Raw genomic sequence first — 21,614 nt, 5'->3', positions numbered from 1 at the left:
CTTCGTCGCCCATTCGTTATGGCTGGCTATACTTTTGTGAATGAGCCGAAAACCAAAGTGCAGACTCTCCCTACTCTCATCTGGACCAGATCCTGTGGGCGGGGACTTGCCACTTGTCCCTAATAATTTCATCTTGTAGGACTCTGCCTACCATTCTGTGCTGTCAGGATCTTTCTGGAACCAGATCTTATAATTCAATGTGCATGTGTCTGTCTGCTTTGGGTAATCTGCAAACTTGATAGGACTGCCATCTGTGTCTCCCCCTGAGTTTTGGACAGAAACATTAAACAGGGGGGCTGAGAACGGCGTCGGGGAACAGCAGCAGGGGTCTTTCTCCTGGATGTAGCATTTTTGAGTGTCATCTGTCAGCAAGTGAGGAGCCCACCAATCACTACAAGCCCCGTGTCTCCATTTTTGGACATGGAGATATTTGAAGGACAGGGCTGAAACACAAAACAGTCCCCTAGCATAGCTTGTACAGAAAAAATAAATTGCTGCTTTTTTTTTTTTTTAAAGGAAAATCAGGGGTTAGACTGGCACGATTTGTTCTTAGAGAACCCATTTTGGCTCCTCCGAATCAGCATTTTTTGTTCTAAATGCTTGCAAATCACTAACTTAAAAACCTATTACTGTCTCTTAGGAGGCTATAATCAAAAAGACGGACAACAGCGAGTGTTGGCCACAACGGGGAGAAATTGGAACCCTCATGCATTGCTGATGGGAATGAAAATGGTGTAGTCACATTGGAGAGAAGTTTGGTGTTGGAGAGGATTTTGGTTAAATAGTCCCAGCAACTGCACTTTCAGGTGTGGACCTGTGTAGAAAAGAGCCAACAGCTGGCCCCAGGCTTCTATCCCTGGAAAGGCCTGCCTGCAAGGTTGGTCCTTGGCTGGCATGTGGGAACGTGGATTTCGCGAATGTTCCCACCATCCTAAATAGTGAGGGTAGTTTCCTGACCTTATGCTGAACACCCGCTTTCCTTCAGGGAGTCTAGAGTTTTGGTACATGCTAAAATGGTACCTATGTGGGGCACCTGGGTGGCTCAGTCGGTTGTGTCTGACTTCGGCTCAGGTCATGATCTCACGGTTCACGGGTTCAAGCCCCCCATCGGGCTCCATGCTGACAGTTCCGAGCCTGGAGCCTGCTTCGGATTCTGTGTCTCCCTCTCGTCCTGCCTCTTCCTAACTTGCACTCTGTCTCTCTCTCTCTCTCGAATATGAACAAACGTTAAAAAAAATCAAAAATAAAATAAAATAAAATAAAATAAAATAAAATAAAATAAAATAGTACCTATGTGACCATACCCCAGTAAAAACCTCAGGCACTGAGTCTCTAATGAGCTTCCCTGATAAATAACACCTCATGCGTGTTGTCACAATTCCGTGCTAGAAGAACTCAGCATCTCCTGCGTGATTCCACCGGGACAGGACTCTTGGAAGCGGTGCCTGGTTTCCTCTGGGCTTCCCTGCATGCACTTTTTCCCTCTGCTGATTTCTCTCTGCGTCCTGTCGCTACAGTAAAAATCTCAGCCGGGAGTAGGGCTAAGTGCTGAAGCTTGTGAGCCCTCCCTGGCGAATCACTGAACCGAGGGGTCCCCTGACACGTCCCCTGGAAAATAAAAAAACCACGAGTCCGCACAAAAGCTTGTATACAAATGTGCACAGCAGCGCTATTTTTAATAGCGAAAAGGTGAAAACAACCCAAATGTCCACTGACTGATGAATGAATCAACAAAATGTAGAATACATATGGAATGGAGTAGTACTTAGCCATAAACAGAAAGGAAGTACTAATATACTCCAGAGCAGGGAGGGACCTTGAAAACACTGTGCTAAGGGAAAGCCAGACATAAAAGGCCACGGAATGTAGGCTTCCATGTCTATGAAATGTCCAGAACAGGCCAATCCATGCAGACGGGAAGTAGATTAGTGGTTACCAGGGGCTGGGGAAAGGAAGACATGGAGAATGATGACTAGTGGGTATGATGCCTTTTTGGGGTGATGAAAATGTTCTATAGTTGGTGGATGAGGACTGTACAGCTATGTGAATTACTAAAAACCACTGAATTTTATACTTTCCAAACAGGTGATTTTTATGGTATGTGAATTATATCTCAATATTTATATTTTTTATTTTATTAAAAAATTTTTTAATGTTTATTTATCTTTGAGAGATAGAGAGAGAGACAGAGTACAAGTGGGGGACAGGCAGAGACAGAGAGGGACACAGAATCCCAAGCAGGCTCCAGGCTCTGAGATGTCAGCACAGAGCCTGATGCAGGGCTCAAACTCGCGAACTGTGAGGCCATGACCTGAGCTGAATTCAGACGCTTAACCGACTGAGCCACCCAGGCGCCCCAAGTTATTTATATTTTTAAAAACTATTAGTAGGGACAATTAGATGTCATACACCACATGATAGGACACACTGAGGATACACCACCATCATTTCAGTGGCATTCCCGCCCAAAACACAAACCGAAATCTGGGGACAATGTACAACGTAAATGACCTTCACTCTTCAAAGACATTAAGGTCATGAAAGAAAAGGAAAGACTGAGGGACTGTTATAGACTCAAGGAGACCAGAGAGACATGACCTAAATGCTGTATGTGAACTTGAATGTAATCCCAGAGCAGCGATTATTATTATTTCTATAAAGACAACTATTTCTATAAAGACAACTTTCATTCAGAACTGACAAAATCTGAATGGGGTGTAAGAATCAGGTGGCAGTATCATATCAGTGTCAAATTTCTTCCTTCCTTTCTTTCTTTCCTTCTTTCTTTCTTTTCCCCTTTTCCTTCCTTCCTTTCAATTTATTTTGAGAGAGTGCGAGCAGTAGAGGGGCAGAGAGAGAACCCCATGCTGTCGGCACGGGGTTCAGTCTCACGAACCATAAGATCATGACCTGAGCCAAAATCAAGAGTCAGATGCTTAGCCAACTGAGCCACCCAGGCACCCCTCAATTTCCTATTTTAACAGTTTTACTGTGGTTATGTAGAAAAGTGGCATGAAGGTTTTGGAAATACACAATGCAGTATTTAAGGGTTAGGGGCATTATGCTTGCATCTTACTCTCAAATGGTTCAGAAAACTGTGTTGTTATGTGTGTGTAGCAAGAGAAAAGAGAAAACGGTAATATTTGAGGAATCTGAGTGAAGGGTAAATGTGATATCTTTTTTATATTTTTGCAACTTTTCTACAAGTCTGAGATTATTTAAAAAAAAAACAACATTTGGGGGGGGGCACCTGACTGGCTCAGTGGGTAGAGCATACACTGCTTATTCTCAGGGTTGTGAGTTTGAGCCCCATATTGGGCATAGAGCCTACTTAAAAAAGGGGGGCTAGAGAGGTGCCTGGGTGGCTCAGTCAGTTAAGCGTCCAACTTCAGCTCAGGTTATGATCTCACAGTTCGTGAGTTTGAGCTCCGCGTCGGGCTCTGTGCTGACAGCTCAGAGCCTGGAGCCCGTTTCCGATTCTGTGTCTCCCTCTCTCTCTCTGACCCTCCCCCATTCATGCTCTGTCTCTCTCTGTCTCAAAAATAAATAAACGTTTAAAAAAATTTAAAAAAAAAAAGAACCGGGCGGTTAACCAACTGAGCCACCCAGGTGCCCGCTGTTTACCTCCACTTTTATAAACTATGACAGAACGCGCCCGTTGCCAGACTCTCTGCAAGGCCTGTCCTGCCAGCTCTAGTCAAAAGTAGGAGCAAATGAGGAACTAGCAGTTTGGGTTTTTCCTTTTATAATGATGTTACTATGTTCAAATGAGATGCCCATCCGTACTCTGTTCTTCCCATTCCAAAAATAAATAGTCCCCTTTGTGGTTCTGAGCATTTTCCAGAAGTCTCAGCTCGGTCCAGGCTTCAGCCCCCATTCTCGTTCTCCACATCCAGGTCGCTCCCCACACTTGAGCTCAGCTCTGTGCCCCCTACCTCCCTCTTCTGTACACATTCTTTATGATACTTTTAAAGAATAAAGTTGCTAACCCTATCTATCCTTCCTTCCATCCATCCATCCATCCATCCGTCCGTCCGTCCATCCATCTCTTAATGTATCCAACATGTACATGCTCACTGTAGAAAAGCAAAAGAAGGGGCGCCTGGGTGGCTCAGTCGGTTGGGCATCCGACTTCAGCTCAGGTCACGATCTTGCGGTCCGCGAGTTCGAGCCCCGCGTCGGGCTCTGGGCTGATGGCTCAGAGCCTGGAGCTTGCTTCCGATTCTGTCTGCCCCTCCCCCGTTCATGCTGTGTCTCTCTCTGTCTCAAAAATAAATAAACGTTAAAAAAAAAAAATTTAAAAAAAAAAAAAAAAAAGAAAAGCAAAAGAAAACCACCACCCACTATTTGAATACTATAACCACCATTCCCACTTGGGTACTTTTCTTTCCTCTCTTTTCCATTCACCTTTGCTTCTTCCAGGGATGATGGCAGAAACAAGGTCCATTTTATTGCAACGGCTTTGCAAATATCATTTTCGATAGCTATACAATAGGCTAGCAAGCCAGTTCAGCGTCATTTACTCAGCCCTCCTCCCATATAATCAGATGTGTCAGGGACTTTTACTTTGCGGCAATTGTAAATAATGCCCTAATGAACATCTCTGTGCACATTTCCTTTTTCTGCACTTCGAGTGAGCTCCTTAGGCCAGAGGCTCTAAGAAATTGCTGGGGGAAAGAAAATCAGAATTTATTAATATGTATGTTCCCTTTTAAAGAGCAAATCCAGATGGCTTGTTGTGCCCATTGATGTGCAAAACCTGGTGACAGAAAAATATATGACAAGTTTGTGACAATTCAGTAATGTAGTTCACTTGGGGACATAAAACTTACGGTCATTTATATTTGTGTAGCTCTTTGCACATTTCATCCCATTTGATCTGGGTAGTTCAGAGGCTTGACAGGATAGGTATTCATATAATCATGCAAGAGCTCGATAAAGGATGAGATATAAAGTATTAAACAGATAATAAAAATTGTTTCTAAGTGTGCGTAGTGATACACAGAAATGCTAATTATAGAATATTCAGTGAAAAAGCAGGGCATCAAATTATATAATGTGAAATTTACTGGACCATGTGTAAGTATTTTAAGGGGGGAAAAAAAAAGGAAGAAAATACACCGAAGTGCCGACAGCGGTTACGTCTGATAGTGAGAAGTTCACTGGTTGTTAGTTTTGTTCTTCTTATTGAACTATTCTTTCTGGATTTTCTACAATGAATATCCAGGAATGTTTGTAACATACAAGCTAAAGGTTGTTAGGATGAAACACATAAGGAAGAAACGCTATGGTGCTACTCCCAAGTCTAGAGGGAGTGCTTGGGTAGGCGGGTGGCCATAGGGTGGATAGGGTGGCACCGGGCTTGACAGAAGAGAAGACCTTTATAGCTGGGTGTCAGAGAGAAGGCCAACCAGCAAGAGAAACGACAGAAGCACAGAGCCTGCATCTCAAAGTCAAATAGAATCTGAGTGCCAGAGACACAGTCTATTCCCAAAGCCACATTTTACAAGAACCACGTGAGGCTCAGACTAGGGAAGTGACTCGCCGTGGACAGGACACACACCTAACTGCACCGGGATGGTACGATCTCCAAGAACGTGGGCCAGGACGGTAGCGCAGCTGACTAGGGCAGGGGCAGCCTGAGCCACAGCAAGAGGAATTTGGGATGGACTCGAGAACGTGACATTAAGAATCAAGAGACATGAGAACTAAATGCCAAGAGAAAGCATACCTCTGCCCCCACTGGGTTCCAGAAATACTCAACAGGCAGTCATCATTTGCGTGTGCATCCATGCACGTCCGTGCTGGAGACAGAAGGCAGCTCTGGATGAGCTCGAGAAGCCCCTCCCTCCCAGCAGTCTGTGATTTATAGATTCCAAAGAACACCTAACAATAGACCACAAAGCCTTCCTTTGGCCAAGTCCTGCAAAGGCAGAAAACACAGCTCCAATGAGAGAGAGACACAGGCAGAGCAATGGGAGCTGAATCCTAAGACATCCCTTCAGTTCTCTGTCAAACAAAAGACGTTCTTGTCCACCTGAACGAATTGCAATGACATGAAATCTTAAAATGAAAACTATTTCATGGTCTGATGCAGACATTATTATTTTGTTTAAGATGTTCTTTCTACCTGTCTCCGAGCTCTAGAATTCTCTCCTGAGAAAAGCGACCAGCATCCACCATGTCACCCGACACAGATGCTCGGCCTGGCTCAGGAGCCCCAGAACAATGGAACCAAGAGAGAAAGGATGCGTTCGAGGAAGGGAGGACATCGGAATGACTGGCAGCCCGCCACTAGAGTGGAAAACTAAGAGAAAGGTTGTGTTGCAAAGTTCCCTGGGGCAACTGGGGAGGAAGGAGTGGTCAATGAAATGGTGAGACATTCCCCTTTTTAAAGAAAACCCGCACACAGACAGCATCAGGCCTGGCAGTGACCCAGAACCACAGTTGCAACGTCTCAAAGCTGCCAAGAAGGGAACTGGATTTTCCCAGTCATTAAAGACAAGTGCACACACCATGACTCACAGCCTTATTGGCGTCTCCCAGCAGTGACACCTGGCCCCATCTGCAGGGGCTGAGCCGGGAGATTTGGTCTCTAATGATCCTGGGATCTAATGACCATACAGTTAAAGAGATTGGAATGTTGGGTTGATTTTTTTTTTCCCTTCCCTTTCAGTACGGTCCAGGGAAACAGCCGACAGCTTGGTACTGAGAAACCATCCATATGAGATTCCTCAGTCTAACCCCATCTATCAGTGCCCCACAGTGTGATCTGATTGGTGGCTGTTGAAGAGACATCCGTGGCTACACGTAACCCCTGGTCTAGTTCAGAAGCTGGATACAGGTGGGATTGGGTTGTGCTGAGGGGTGAAGGGGTGGGATGCGGAATAGAAGGGGGAAGTGCTGCCTCCAACCGTTTTTTCAGTTTGAGGTTTGCTTGAGAGGGTGAAAGGCAAATGTAGGAAATGAAAATGTCCTATCACTCCCTACCTATCTGAGGTCCAGACAGCTCTCCCACATCGTGCCCGTGGGGATTCAGATTTGACAGTGTAAGAAATCTTACTTCATCTATAGCTGTTCTAAGGCGCCATGGTTGAGAATGTGAGCCCTGGCGGCAGACAGACCCTGCCGCTCAAGTGCGGTCCAGGGACCAGAAGCTGGGCATACCCAGGGAACAGGTTAGGAATGCAGCATCCCGGGCCCCACCCCAGACCTGCTGAATTAAACCCAGCATTTTAACAAGATCCCCAGGTGATCCAAATGCACACTGAAGTTTGAGAAGCTGTATAGGGCTCTGCCATGAATTGGCTGTGTGGCCTGGAGTGAGTGACTTAATCTCTCTGAGTCTCAGTTTCCTCATCAGTAAAATAAGGACAGGAATATTTAATCCTTATAATAACCCTGAAAGTAAATAACATATGTAAACTGTGTGGCACAGTAGCTGGTACATAACACGTGCTCAATAAAGAACAGCCAAAGGATCACAGCTGCCCTGTTAATTTACCCATGAAGCATCCTTCCATTCTTTTCTCTCTGCCCCAAGACTCTGATCCAGGGTGCTCCCACCTCTCCGTGGGACTCATGTGGCAGCTTCCTAACTGGCCTTCAGGAGTCCTCTCCCACCTCCTACACTGCTCTCCACACTGTAGCCAGGGTGATTATTCAAAATGCAAATACACTACTATCTACCCCACCCTCAAAACATACTAAAACACTTCCATCAGGAATAAAGATCAAACTCAATATTGCCCATCAAGCCCTGTAGAGTCCCATCCACTCATGCCTCCAGCCTCGGCTTATCTTCCCTATCCCTGCCCTAGCCATATCAGCTTTCCTTTTCAGTTCCTTGGAGAACCACGCCTCTTCCTGACACAGGGCCTTTGCACATGATAGCACCTCTCCTTGGACCACTCCCCTCTCTTCTTTATGCCTGACAAATTCCACTCATCTCTCAGACCTCAGTCCTACAGAAGCCTAGCTGCCTGGATCAGGTCGAATTCCCCTATTAGAGAAGATCATCAAAGTCAGAATTTTATATTAATTGTGTGATTGATTAATTAGTATCTATTTCCCCCCACCATTGATCACTATTGCTCCCCAGCCCCTAGCAGAGTGCTCAACACACAGAGGCCTTCCCTGAATACATGCTGAAATCAACATCTAAGGATGGTGACAGCACAGGGGGAATCCCCCTGGGTGGCACATGTCATGAGGACCACAGAGTAAGGGCAATGCCGGGACTGCCCAGTGGCTTTGACTCAGCAAGGATTTACCAAAGGCCCAACAAGAAAATCTCCAACTGGGAGGCCACAAGGGATAGCAAGAATGAGCGAGACTCTTTCCTATGGATACCTTTATGATCTTGACACAGAGTCTGCAGCCGGACAAAAGGAACTGAGGGAGAAGATCACAAGGAGATCTGAGCTCTACCAGTGCGAGAATGGTTCCCCACCTGCAAAGTGAAGGGTCCCCCCCACTCCTCTACTTTATCACAGACTGGGTGTGGGGGGAAGGACAGGGAGATGGGGTGTGAACAAAGATAAATGACAGCGGGGAAGACCTCAGCTCATCTGTGAGTGAAATTCCAGGGGGAAACTGTTCAACAAGGCCCTCTGAAGGATTTTAGTGCAAATGCACCTATGTGCAGGTAGCCCTACCCTTTCCAAAGTGCTTTCCCTTTCTCATTAGAGCCTGACAGTCACCTGTGAGTGTGGCAGGATGGGTGTCATCACCCTCATTTTAAAGAAACTGCACTTCGACATACATACGTTTACGGAACATGACCATGTACCAAGCATGATAAGGGCTTCTGCATGTATTAGCATGTAGTTTTCACCACGGCTCTGAAAGGCACTTCCAAGGAAGAAGCAAGGCACAGGAGCTAAGAGCCTGGCTTTGGATCCCAGCTCTCCCCACCTGTGTGTCCTTAGACAAGATACTTAACCTCTCTGCGCCTCAATTATCCATCTGTTTAAAAATAATGATACTGTTAGGCTTCTCCAGGGGTTTCCACAAGTCACCAGTGATTTACATGTATATTACTGCATTCGATCTTCACGTTAACCTTGTTACTATATTATCACTCCCATTCTCATATAAGGAAACTGAGGCACATGCCCAAGTGTCACAGCAAGTCAGCGGCAGAACCAGGATTCTAACCCAGGCAGTCTATGCTCTTGGCTGTAGAGGCCCCATCGCCTCTCGCAGAATGGAGCAACCGCGTTAACGGCCTCCAGCGGGTGCCGCCAGTGGATGAATTACCACACGAGGCCCTCAGCGCACGGCCAGGCACACAGAAGATTCGTGGTGAGCACCAGCGCTCATGGCTGCCCTTCTTGGGTTCCACGTGCATCACTTTCCTACATCAGGAAACGGGACCGCCGTCCTCCTGAAACCGTGGAGTCTCCTCCACACGGCACATCCACCCTCCAGCAAGGCTGTCACTCCTCCCCTCCCAGGCCACTGCCTCTGAACCTCAGCCAGTCTCCCCGCCTCCTCTCTTGCCCCACTTCACCCCCATCCTTTCTCCAACTGCCAGAGGGTTACAAATGTTAACCGTTAAATGCCATTCTTCTCTGTTAAGTGCCTCCAAGAGACTCCCAAGACTCCATTCCCGAAGGGCCTGCTCTGGGCAGTCCCCAAGCCCCTTCTCACTCTCTGGGGGTCCACGCCAGGGACCTCTGGACAACACTTCAAATGCATACAGCCCCCTTCCTGTCTGGGGGAGGCAGGTAATGGCCCCCAGGGGTGCCTATGTCCTAATCCCCAGAACCTGCGAGTATGTAGGGTAACATCACATCAAGGTTTCAGATGAAATTAAGGTTGCTAATCAGCCGACCTTGAGATGGGGGAGATCATCCTAGATTATCCAGGTGGGCCAATGTACTCACAAGGGTCCTGAGAAGTAAAGGAGGGAGGCAGGAGGGTCAGTGTCCAGGTGGCAAAATGTGAAAAAGACTCCACTGGCCTTTGCTGGCTTTGAAGATGGGGGAGGTGCCATGAGCTACGGAAGGCAGGCACCTTCAGAAGCTGGAAAAGGCAAGGGAATGGATTCTCCCCCACAGCCTCCATAAAGAAATGCAGCCTGACCAATACCTTGGTTTTAGCCCGGTGAGACACATTTTGAACTTCTGACCTCCACAACTGTAAGAGAATAAATTTGTGTTGTTTCAAGTCACTGTTTGGTACTATATAGGAAAATAACGCACTACCGCAGGACCTTTGCACTTCCCAATGAAAAACTGAATGAATAAACCACCAAATCTCCCAATGCACTTCCCACTCCTCCACAGCCTTCTTTCTGCATTAGGAATTCTGATATTCTGGAGCATGGGTACCGACATTCTGGAATTCACTATTCTCCTGCAGCCCCTTGCCATCCATCAATGACAACACTTGACACTTCAGCAGGGCAATAATGTCTTTCAAGTCTGTCTACCCTGCCTTTAAGCTCTGTGACCTATTCATCAAAACATTCCCAACCCCTAGTACCGAGCTGGCCAAGCAGAGGAAGTCAATATAGCACATTAGTAATAACAATGGCTAGACACATTCTCTCTGATATCCATAACAGACACCTGCTGAGTACTTACTGTGTGCCGAGTGCCGGGCTAAGCCCTCAGGAAGCATTTCATCCTAGGGGCGCCTGGGTGGCTCAGTCGGTTGAGCGTCTGACGTCAGCTCAGGTCACGATCTCATGGTTTGTGAGGTCGAGCCCCGGGTCGGGCCCTGTGCTGACAGCTCAGGGCCCGGAGCCTGCTTTGGATTCTGTGTCTCCCTCTCTCTCTGTTCCTCCCCTGCTCACACTCTGTCTCTCTCTCAAAAATAAATAAAGATTAAAAAAAAAAAAAAAAAGAAAAAGAAGCATTTCATCCTACACCAACCCTGCAAGGTGGGCTACTATTATTGCCCCTATTTTACAAGAGGATACAGTCGAGTCCTGGAGGGTTAGCTAAGTCGCTTACGGACACAGAACGAACAGTGGCAGAGCCAGGATGCAAGAAGACAACTTGGAAGCCTGCACTCTTCATCACAACAGCACACTGCTTCCCACCCAACAACCCTTCTAGATGAGATCAGCGGCTCCCTTTCCCAACATTTGGAGCTATGCAGAGTGGCAGGGCTGGTGTTTGAAGCTGGGGTCTGGCTGATTCAAAACGCTGTGTGTCCCTTCCATCCCACCAGGCTGCTCCACTGTCTGATGAGTGAATGAACAAAACATCAACCCAGCACCTCTGGACAGCATGTGGCATGCAGAGAATCAAAACGAGGACCGGCCTACTGCCTGCTGCCTGCACCGAATGGCCCATCCTGAGGTCTGTTTCTCTTTGAAAACAAGAAACGTCCACATTCCCAGTTCCCGAAGGCTCAGGCTGCTGGAAGGAATGGATGGCCTGCTTTAAAGCTGCCCCAGCAGAGGCTAGAGCCTTTGGAAACATGAAACAGGCAGAACGATTTCTTTTGCCTAAATGTTAGAGCTTTTTTGTTTTTTGTTTTTTTTAAAGGAAAATAAAAACAGATTTAAGTGAAAACAAGGAAAATATCAAAGTGAGCACTGCACAGATCTTGACTACAGCATGGAGAAGAGTAATCCGGGTCTCCTAGGGAGGTGATGCTATCTGAAATCTGGCAGTTCGTCCTTGATAACCTAAAGACTGCTAGTGGCACCTCAGTGACAGCAAGGAGCCTAAGTGACCTGTTTCAGGACCTTCGGGACTCACAGGGAGGCCTCTGGCCGAGGAGGGTGACAATAGCTCCCAGGGGACAGGAGTCTTCTCTTCTAGTTGGGCGATGCCATCTCTTGAGAATGAGCTTTGGGTATAGAATCCGTCAGGCCCCCTTTTTAACTCGTCCATGCAGAACCATGTGGAGCCCTCTGCATTCTCTGGTGATTCTCCTTGGTGCCCAAAAAGGATCAGTACTCTTCTCCTTGGAGGTCCCAGTCCTGGACTCAAGAAGGAGGCCTGAGAACCACTGGACACGCACGGGCAGTGAATGTCCAGGAAAACGGTTTCAATCAAGGCTTGGATACTGAGCCAGTATTTACTGCCCACCTCCATGTACCAGCCCCTGCACCAGATGTTATCATATACTTCATCTTATTTAGTCCTCTATTGCTATTCTGGGAAGCAGGTATTATATCCATTTTATAGACAAGGAAACTGAGGCTCAGTAATTACTCCAAGGGTACAAAGCCAATAAGTGGAGGGTTTGGATTCAAACTCAGGTCTAATTCCAACCTTTGCCTCTTCCTGTTCTTTCCTCAACCTCCCCTCCCCTGACAACCATTTAGAAAGTCTGTACTGAGCCCCTACTATGTACCCTGAGTTCTGGTACCTACAGCGATAAACAAGACAGGCAAAAGTTCCTGCTGTCATGGCTCATACACCCGTGTGGGGAATCAGACAACGAGAGGGAAACAAGCAGGCAGGGTAATTCTGAATGCTGATAAGCACTATGAAGAAAAACGGAGCAAGGTGAGGGGGTAGAGGATGACTAAGCGGGTGGGGATGGCAGAGGAAGGCCCCCAAGATGGTAACTGAGCTGAGACCTTAATTAGTATCTGAAAAACAAAGCTCCTCCTGTCTTCCATGTGCAGCCTGAGAAACGCATTTGACTTTTCTCTTTATTCCTCCCAGGTCTCCATCAGCAGAGATTCCAAAGTGCATAGTTTCTTTTTTTGGCTAGCAAGGCTTGCGAAACCCACTGATAAGGTTACCTGTTCACACCAGGAGAGAGAATTCCAAAGCCGTAAACAGATCCGCTTAGCCTTATGAACACCAGATAAAATGACTCGGGTCTTGGAGCTCAGTCACCCTACCAAGCCAAGTATCTGCCACCCCATAAGCTCTCTTTGAGTTTGCATTAATCAGACAGCTCAACACAGGTTTTCTTTTTATTTCTCTAGGTCTGTGATGATGGATCACGTGGGGTGGCACACTTCTGGATGCATAATAAGGGGCTGGTGGTGTTTTCTCACTCCTACAAGACTGAATTTCATGGGACACAGGACATTTTCCTTGACAGTGCTGATCTAAAAGGCAGTGTTCTTGAAAGGATTATTGCAGCCCTATTATGAAAGATAACCTAATCACACGGGAGTGATTTGATTTCAAGCAATTTGATTTCAAAACCCTGAAATAGAATACCAAAGAATAATTAACTATGAAAACCAAAAGATGCTAACCTTGATGAGCTAATGGGACAGACTAGGAGACAGAGAGAACTCATATCTGTTGAGTTTCAGATTCTTGAATTGTGTGAGTGATGGAATCAAAGCTCAATCAGGCCTCAGGCTGGCTGGATTTGTAGCTTTCTCCTCCCCTCCTCCCTCAAATCCACGCATCCCAGATAACTGGATGCACCTGCCCCCACTCCGCTGCTCTGGCTTCTAAGAGGACCAGGATTCTCTCTCTCCTAAGCTGCCTCCAGATCTGGGCTTCCTGCTGGGGCCTGTAAACCTGCTGCAGGAAGGTGGCAGCTCCCGCCGAGCGGGCAAAACAGACCCTTTCACAGGAGGGGGAGACAAGCAGACTGATGGCCCGTGACAGGTGATTTGATGGAACCTTCACAAAATTCCTCTTCCCTGGATTTGCTTTGGAGGTACAACTCTGGGTGATGGTGGCTCACTGGGGCTCTTTCATAAATCTCAAAGACAGGCCCTTTCAGACATTCCCTACAAAAGAAAAGCCTTGGTGAGATTTCTGTCACTGACAGCCATGTATTCTGTATAAAGGAAAAACCATCATGTTTTCCCAATTCTGAGCACAGTGTCTAGAAAAAACAAAAAACAAAACAAAACAAAAAAACGTTGCCTAAAATGAGATCAGTTCAGCAGGCAGGGGCATGGGGGTGGGGTGGGGGGTCTTTTCCAGCTGCTGTTAATAGAATAACACCAAGTCTTAGGTGCCTTTAAGGTGGCTTCTACTCACCCTGCTGACCCGAGACGCTGCTCATTTTGTGTCTCTTTCTGGTCAAGAGGAAGAAATTCCTCTTATTTTCACTGTGGACTTGGTGTTCTATTTATGCACCTGAGAAAGATGTGAGTAACCGATCGCTCTCAGATCTGACTCCAGCCAGGCCTGGCTGGTACCGCTTAAAATGAATAAAAAGGATGAGCCTCATTATTTGGATTCCAGCGGCCCCCTCCTGGATAAGAAGTCACTAAGTGAGGAAGCTACATTCGAGGGTGATGAAAGGGGGTCAGGGATGGAAACGACTCAAAAGAGACAGAGAATGTAAATGCAAAAATGCTTCTTGAGTGATTAGCTGTGGCTATTTAAGCCATTAGAAGTTTAAACCCTCTTGAGGTCAGGGAAAGAACCAGAGGAAAGTCAGAGGCACATTTCCCCTCTTCTTATGATAAACCCAGCAAAATTTTAAAATGCAGAGCATCTCTAAACAGCTATTTGATTAGGTTTTTTTTTTCCCCCAATGAGGCTATGATAATTAGCAAATGCCTGGGAGATGAGATTTAAATATGCCAATCAGTCCATCTCAAGAGTTTAGCAGAAACAATGTGGAATGTAATTATCTTTAAGCGATAACCACTTTTGTGGGGTTACAGCCTTCACTAGAGATCTGAAACCCAACAGATGACCTCTCCTCGGGCCCCGAGCAGCTTGTTTTCCACTTAAAAAAAATACAGCAATGCCAAGTGTTATCTGAAAATTCCACCACTGTGACCTTTAAAGAGAAGGATTTTGACTACTTCTGGTGATAACTCTGCCGCCATTTCTTCCACTAATGGGGCATTTTCAAAACCAGCAGGGTGATGGAGATAACCTGAGTTTGGAACAGAGGTGCAAACGGACCACCTGCAATATCTAATGCCCTATTTTCCCCATCAGTGATCATTTCTTAGGTTGGAAATCGTCAAAAACCTAAAGACTCACAACTTCTCACGCCTCACGCAGTCCGTAGGGACGTGCAAAATGGGTCCCGCAGTAGAGATTGGTCTGTAATGGGACAGAAGATTATCCGGAAGAGGAGAACAGAACGCAGCCATTTAGAAATGTTTTTCTGTCTTGCTACTGGGGAATGCTGCATCGTGAAGGGTGGCTCTCGTTAAAATGGAGTCTTGTTGGAGGTTCAGGCTGTCGTCAGACCAGGTCCATTTTTCATGCCGCGGACTGGGCTCCGCTAGTCTCTCAAAATAGCTTTTTATAATATTGTGATGGCAAAGTGGCCGAGAGAGAGGAAGGTTTCACTTCTTCAACCTGTAACTACAGAAACATGTGTGTCTTGGGCACAAAGGGACGTTACCAGGCAACGTGACAGAAATGAATAACATTGACAATCAATCCCATCGTAATAGTTTTTATAATTAAAGATTACTGCAAGTACAATGGAGTCTAACACAAATGGGAATAATGGAGACACAGCCATCTCTCTGCCTCTTTGTCAGCAACCATCTTCCTGTCTACACGCGGACCCTACACGCTAGACGGACGAAGTCTGTAATTAACCATCTGCCAGTGTCGGTGGCCATAACTCTAACCGGGCCAGCACTTTCTTCCCTAAGTTCTCACAAGTGATAATTAAACCCGCCAGCCTTGCTTGTGAGGTCTGATCACAACTGAGCAGTACATACATACGTTGGCATGTCTAACAGTGATGGATTCTCCGAGAATCACTGGCTGGTGCCTGGGCTGCTAGCACTCTAATCATGAGATAAGTATCTCCTTATGTGAGTGCCTTGAGTCACAGCCCCTGCCCCAAGAGCCTTCACCTTTTCTTTTAATCGAACAACGTTTTGCAATTTCAGCTCCATCTATCAGGCGCTTCCATTGTCTGCTAATAGAGTTTACAGAATCCTATTCCCCAGTCTATAGCCAGAGCCAAGAAATCTTCCGTCATTCCTGTAAGTCCAAGAACGTTTCAGATGCGCTATAAACTGAACTTGAACTTCGTCCACCATCGGCTGCCGACCTGAGAACTTGCCAGCAAGGGCTTTCATTCATAATTAGATGTTGGCTAGACAAATTACCTGCCAATGGTACCTTGCCTACCACCACTGCACAGGAAAATAATGTTCAATGTGGAGATACATGGAAAGAGAGAGCTCTCCTGGGAGGAAGTGTTTTGCAAAATCTATTTCCTTGACAACTGTTTTCCAAGCAAATGTTAGTACTGTCGAGTTTTTTTTTCCCATGGTTTTGAAATATTCTAGTGTCTGAAAATCAACATTGTCAAATGCCCTAATGTGAAAAACAGGGATCAAAACAGAAGCAAAAAACAAAAACAAAAACAAAAACAAAAAACAAAAAAAACCCCAAAAAACTAAGCCTCCAGAGTTGAATATTTTAAAAGCCAGGGATTCACATCACCTTTTGTGTGGGTGGGTGGGTGAGTAGGTGGGGGGGAGACAGTAATAAGTAGAAGATGGGCTGTCTTTAGAGGTACCTAGCAATCACCTACTCGGCACAGGTGACTATGGAGAAGAATATAGAGGATAGATAGCCTGCCAGGCTGGGCCCCTCTACCCAGAACCGGAGGACTAACTTAGACTCTATGGGAAGTGCAGTCCAGTCCCTAATCACCCCTTTCTGAGAGTGAAAGCAGCTCCAAGAACAACCCAATCAGCCTCAGGATTAGGTTCTGTTCCTTTAGAATCACAAAATCTCTGATTCTTTGAGACAAGCCCAATTTCAAATATTCTGCCCCATTATCAGACAATGTGTCAGACACCACGTTTTAAGTTTTTATTTGGAAAATGGCCTCATGGAATTGGTGGGCCTCTGGGTGTGGGCTGAACCATAATCCTAGGGCCATGACGGACCAGGGGTGTAAAGAGTGCTACCATTCTCTGCTCAAGCTGACTGACCCCTCTCCCCTTGATGACGTCAGTGGAATTGTTAGCTCGACTCTAAACGGGTCATGGCAAATCAGGACACTTTTTAACATACTCATTCACCCACCCAATACTCCACATCAAATACTGTCTATACACCAAGAACCATCTCTGAACCATATTGGTTCAGAGGAACAAGATGTGCACCTATGTGGGGAATTATTTTTTAAAGCAGGTTCTTAATTTGGGGTTTATGGATGGGACTGGAACCTATGAACCCCATGAAACTGTACACAAAACTGGGTGGTTTATACCATGAGCATTATTCTGGGAGAGGACAGTTTATACTTTTTATCAGATAAACATAGGGATCTGTGACTCAAGAAACGTTAACGATCACTTAGCTGTGTTCTATCACCAACATCCACCCACAGAGAAGGGGTAAGGAAAGGCTATGCAGTGGAGGTGATGTTTGGGCAAGGTCTTGGCCAATGCAAGGGTTTGGCTTTGCCTGCCTGGAGTCAAAGAATGAAGGCTGCATCCTTCCAGCTCAAGCCTCTTCCTCCAGATGCCCTCTAGGCCCCTCACCCACACCAATCTCCCTCCTCCACGCTTGTTCCTCCCCTCATCCACTTACTCAACAAGTTTTTCCCAGAGCGCGTACTTACGCTGGGCCCTATGAGCAAGACAGACACAGGTCCCTGCCCTCCTCGAGCTGACATTCTTGTAAGAAAGACAGATATCAATCAAACAGACATAAATAATTACAAACTGAGATCAATGCTAAGTAGGGGGAGAGCAGAGAAGGAGGAGAATGGCTGCCTGTGGGAGCCTGACTACAGAGAGACAAGCAAGGCTTCTGTGCTCACTGGCCAGCAAGCTGGATTATAAACTGCCCCACAAGTTTCAACATCCTCAAGGGGAGAGACCACGGATCATTTGGCTTGGCAGCTCACAGAGCCTGCAAGCACCTGGCGCTGGGTACCACACGTATTTGCTGAACAAATAGATGAGTGAATCTGCAGGTTATCCTGTGCTATTTTTTATATGACACTTTTTTCAGCCTTTTCAGGTGCATGGGTCTCATTTGAGATCTCTTTCAAGCCCACAGCACAGAGAACAACTAGAAAATCAAACTCAGAGAATTCATCCCATTTCACAAACTCCCAAGAAATGGATTTCGCTTCCCTCTTACTGGCTTTCTCCCACAAAGCTACTTCAATATTCAAACCTGGGCCTTCATTCAAGTTCCAAGCTATTCACACATGACTCTGCTCAGACTCTGTCCTGGAGCTGAGGCTCATTCCCATCAGCCAAAGGTTGAAAACGCAGAGCTCACCCTCCGTAGGGAAGATCAGGACACAGAGGAGGGGGGCTTGTGTCTCAAAGGAGGGAAGAGTTTGAAAATGCATACTACGGGGTGGACATTTATTTTGGTTATTGTCTGTTTTGTTCACGGCTGGCGCATAGTACACACTCAATATTTATTTGCTAAATGAGCCAGTGAGTGAAAGGGGACTTGGCCGTGCCCGTCAAAGATAGGCAGGTGGCAAAATACACGGGACATGTGGCAAAGCTATACCAACGGTGTGCTGGCAAATGTCTCCTTCCCACGGGAGCTCTGGTTGATATTTTCGTTTACCTTGAAAAGTAAGGCAAAAATGAAATAACAAAAAACATACCAGAATTCCATTTGTTCGTCTATGACAGTAGCAGATTCTTTGCTGAATTTGATGGCAGTTTTTGAAAACTGGAAAGATGTTATTTTCAATTTTTTGCGCTATTTACAATGATGTGCGTTAAGCCTAGTCCGTGTTATTAACATTTTCTCCACCACTTTCCTAAGTCTAGATAATCATCAGAACAATAAATCAAATCCTGATTTATAGCATTTGCTAGTTTCTGTGGTGTCAACATTCCTACCACTGCCTATTTCAAGCTACCGACATAATGTTAGGAAGAGATGTGCAGAACGGCATTATATATAGATACCAGTGGAGGCATCCAACCTCAAGAGCAGAGATAAATAATAATGCAGTAAATTAATTAGGAAGTGATAAGGTTTAAATACTGGCTACCTTTGCTTTTAATATAATTTAATCGTAAATTTACATAATTAATTTTTCAGTAATGGCTGTTTTTGACAATTGGCTCCCCAAATTTCTGAAAATTCACCAATTCCGCTGTGGCACGTCACTGGGTGCATCCCACAGGCAGACCGAACCCTGCCTTGGGACCACAGGATCCCAGCTTCAATGGACTCACCCAGGACTGTGTGATCATGTGTGCACAACATGTAAGTTTTGTCATTAAAGAGAAAAGAGAAAGAAGGTATTCTTTTGAATTATATTTTGGGCCTGCTAATCTGCCTGGATTTAGGGTTTCCAAAAACTATGCTGCAGCCCCACCCCACACTTACTCTGTTCCCCGGAGGGAAGGGTGCTGCCTCTTGAAGGGCTCAAAAAAGACAGAGCCAGTACTGTGCTTTTTAGGCAGTGAAGCACGTATCATAGGAAACTGTGGCCCGAGGGTCAAGTGGAGGCCCTGGCAGGTCAGTCAGAGGAGAGGTCATTCTAGGTCTGAGGCAGTGGTGGGAAGACAGAGCTTGGCGTGCTGAACAAGTAGAACCATGAGCTTTGTTGACTCGATGGGGGGTGGGGGCGTGGGGAAAGGTCCCAGAAGACAAGGGATCTAGAACAAAATGGCCCGGACTTTGAAGGCTGCCTAAGGCAACAAGAAAGTCCTCAACCCCAACTTCCTGAGTCACATCCGAGCTCCAGCTGATAGCGGCTGTGGTGAAACCAGGGGTCATCTAGGCAAGCGGGTGACTTCACAGCTCATGTCCTTTGTCAGGGGCTGGGGACGAGCACCCTCAGCCCCGCTGTGGCTTCCTGCTCTTCCTCCCTGAGGCAGTGGGCTCAGAAACTACGCAGAGCATGCAGGGGAGAGGCAGGCAGGGCCAGCGTTGTTGGTGATGCTGTTGGCCTGGCCTGGAAGATTCAGACTGCAGGAGACACATGGAAACAGGGCAAGCTCTCTCAGCTTCTTCATGGTCTGTGGAGACTCAGTCTAATGGAGCAGGTAGACTGGGGATGCACCAGGGAAATGAGTGGCTGAGAGGGGCTGTAGGGGGGGTCTGGGGAGGGGCTCAGAGGGCCTGGAGGAAAAGCAGGGATGCGGTGAGCCAGCTTGGTTATCCCAGGGTCCAGCCCAGAGTCCTTCCCAAGCAACAGTCATACCTGGGGTTTAGGAAACACTGGTGGGGGGGGCAGGGAGGGCAGGGCTGGGGCTGGCATAGGAAATAGAGAGCACAACTCAGGACCCAAAGTCTGGCTAACTCTTGTGTTCACCACGCCATCCCAGGCAAGCCCTCCTCGTGAGCTGCCATTTCCTCACCCAGAAAAGACGGCTGCTTGTAAGAACAATTTCAAAGATCAAAGGAAAGGAAGAGAAGGGGTTTCAGAAGCTGTAATGGGCTGAGTAGATGGGAGGGTTCTCAGAGAAGAGAAAGAATTTTAGGAGGCAGGTCTGGAGGAACGGCAGGCTGTCTCCTTGCCAGGCTCACTCCCACCCCTGGGCCAGCCTCCTTCACTGCCACGAAACCTCCAGTTCCCTCCCCACTCACACAGCCCTTATAGCCTACAGTTTGTGCGTCCTAGGATTAAGGGCAAGAGGGATAACCAAGGGTCCCACTCTAGATTCCCACTCTGGCTCTGCCACTTTCTGGCTGTGTAACTCTGGGCATGTTGCTTAACATCTCTGAGCCTCAGCTTCCTTGGCTGTGACACAAGGAGAACGATCCTCTCTGTCTCCTAGAACCACCGTGAAAATGAATAACCTATGGGAAAGGTCACTGAGTAGTGGTCACCGAGTTGTGGCTTTGGATAACTAACACCAGCCAGGCCACCCAGAGGGAGACCGGGCGTTCTTAGAGAGCAGGGGAGTGTCTTGCTTAGACCATTCAAGGCTAGGGAGTTGTGGGGGGCGGGGGGGGGGGGTGCAGGGAAGTGGGCACAGAAAACAGTGAAGAACACAACAGTGGCCTCGCTGTAAATGCTCCGTAAGTGGGTGAGCCCTCAAAGTGGGCAGGTGTCCAGTGGTGGGTCAGGCTCCATGTGTGGTCATCCACAGCCTGGAGCTCCTTTCCCTGATCACACCACAGGATGAGTGATTCGCCCTGCAAGTTACATAGGTGTTTTTGTTCTAGGAAGAATGACGTATCGAAGTGGTAGCTGGTGATCACTCACTGAGGCCAAAGCCCCTGTGGGTAACAGGGCCTGACCTGAGGTCACCAAGCTCCCTGGTCCCGCCTTCTTGTTTTTCTACGGCTCTGGCTACATCAATCTCTTTTCTGTGTTTGTCAAAGGGCCAGCCCCTTATGTCCCAAACAGGACATGAACAGAACTGAGGCACAACGAGCTACTATATTCTCAGCACTCGGAGTGTAAGGCCCTTGGTCTTAAACCGACAGAGGAGTAGGAAATCATTTCTTGCTAAAGAATAATAAAGACCGCAAATGGCTGTGTGTGTGGATGATTCACTAGAAGGTAAGCACCTCCAACCACCAATGGCAGGCGTCACCACTTTAAGCCTCGGGGCTTGGCTTCATTGCTTTGTTCCTCTACTTCAAGCACTCCCCACCCATCCTGACCCCTGTCCTTGTAACCGTTGCCCCTCCTTCTCCCCAGCCTCTGGAAGAAGCTTCAGGTGGAGGGTGGCATTCCCAGTCTGAATGTTCCTTCACTCCTAGAAAAGGATTTCAGGACACAGAACTGTCCGGCTGGGTAATGAGAAACTAGACCACGTCGGGCTCTCACTTAGA

The 21,614-nt window shown here is 47.0% G+C and overlaps 1 protein-coding gene across 4 annotated transcripts in view; it reads right to left on the bottom strand.

The window, feature by feature from the left end:
- Nucleotides 1-21,614, bottom strand: part of MAN1C1 (mannosidase alpha class 1C member 1) — a 141,014-nt gene that overhangs the window by 89,456 nt on the left and 29,944 nt on the right. Inside the window, exon 1 of one of the 4 annotated variants that reach the window (XM_042953305.1) lies at nt 4,078-4,099. The exons of 2 other annotated variants lie outside the window; for them this stretch is intronic. Coding sequence is in view for 1 of the 2 variants with exons in the window: in XM_042953304.1 (XP_042809238.1) it covers nt 3,990-4,046 (57 nt within the window). In the remaining variant the exon portion in view is untranslated. One more of the 4 variants, XM_042953304.1, reaches the window with a different exon arrangement.

This window comes from Panthera leo, chromosome C1, assembly GCF_018350215.1.
Source record: "Panthera leo isolate Ple1 chromosome C1, P.leo_Ple1_pat1.1, whole genome shotgun sequence".
Lineage (NCBI taxonomy): Eukaryota > Metazoa > Chordata > Mammalia > Carnivora > Felidae > Panthera > Panthera leo.
This window is presented reverse-complemented; position numbering and strand designations above follow the sequence as displayed.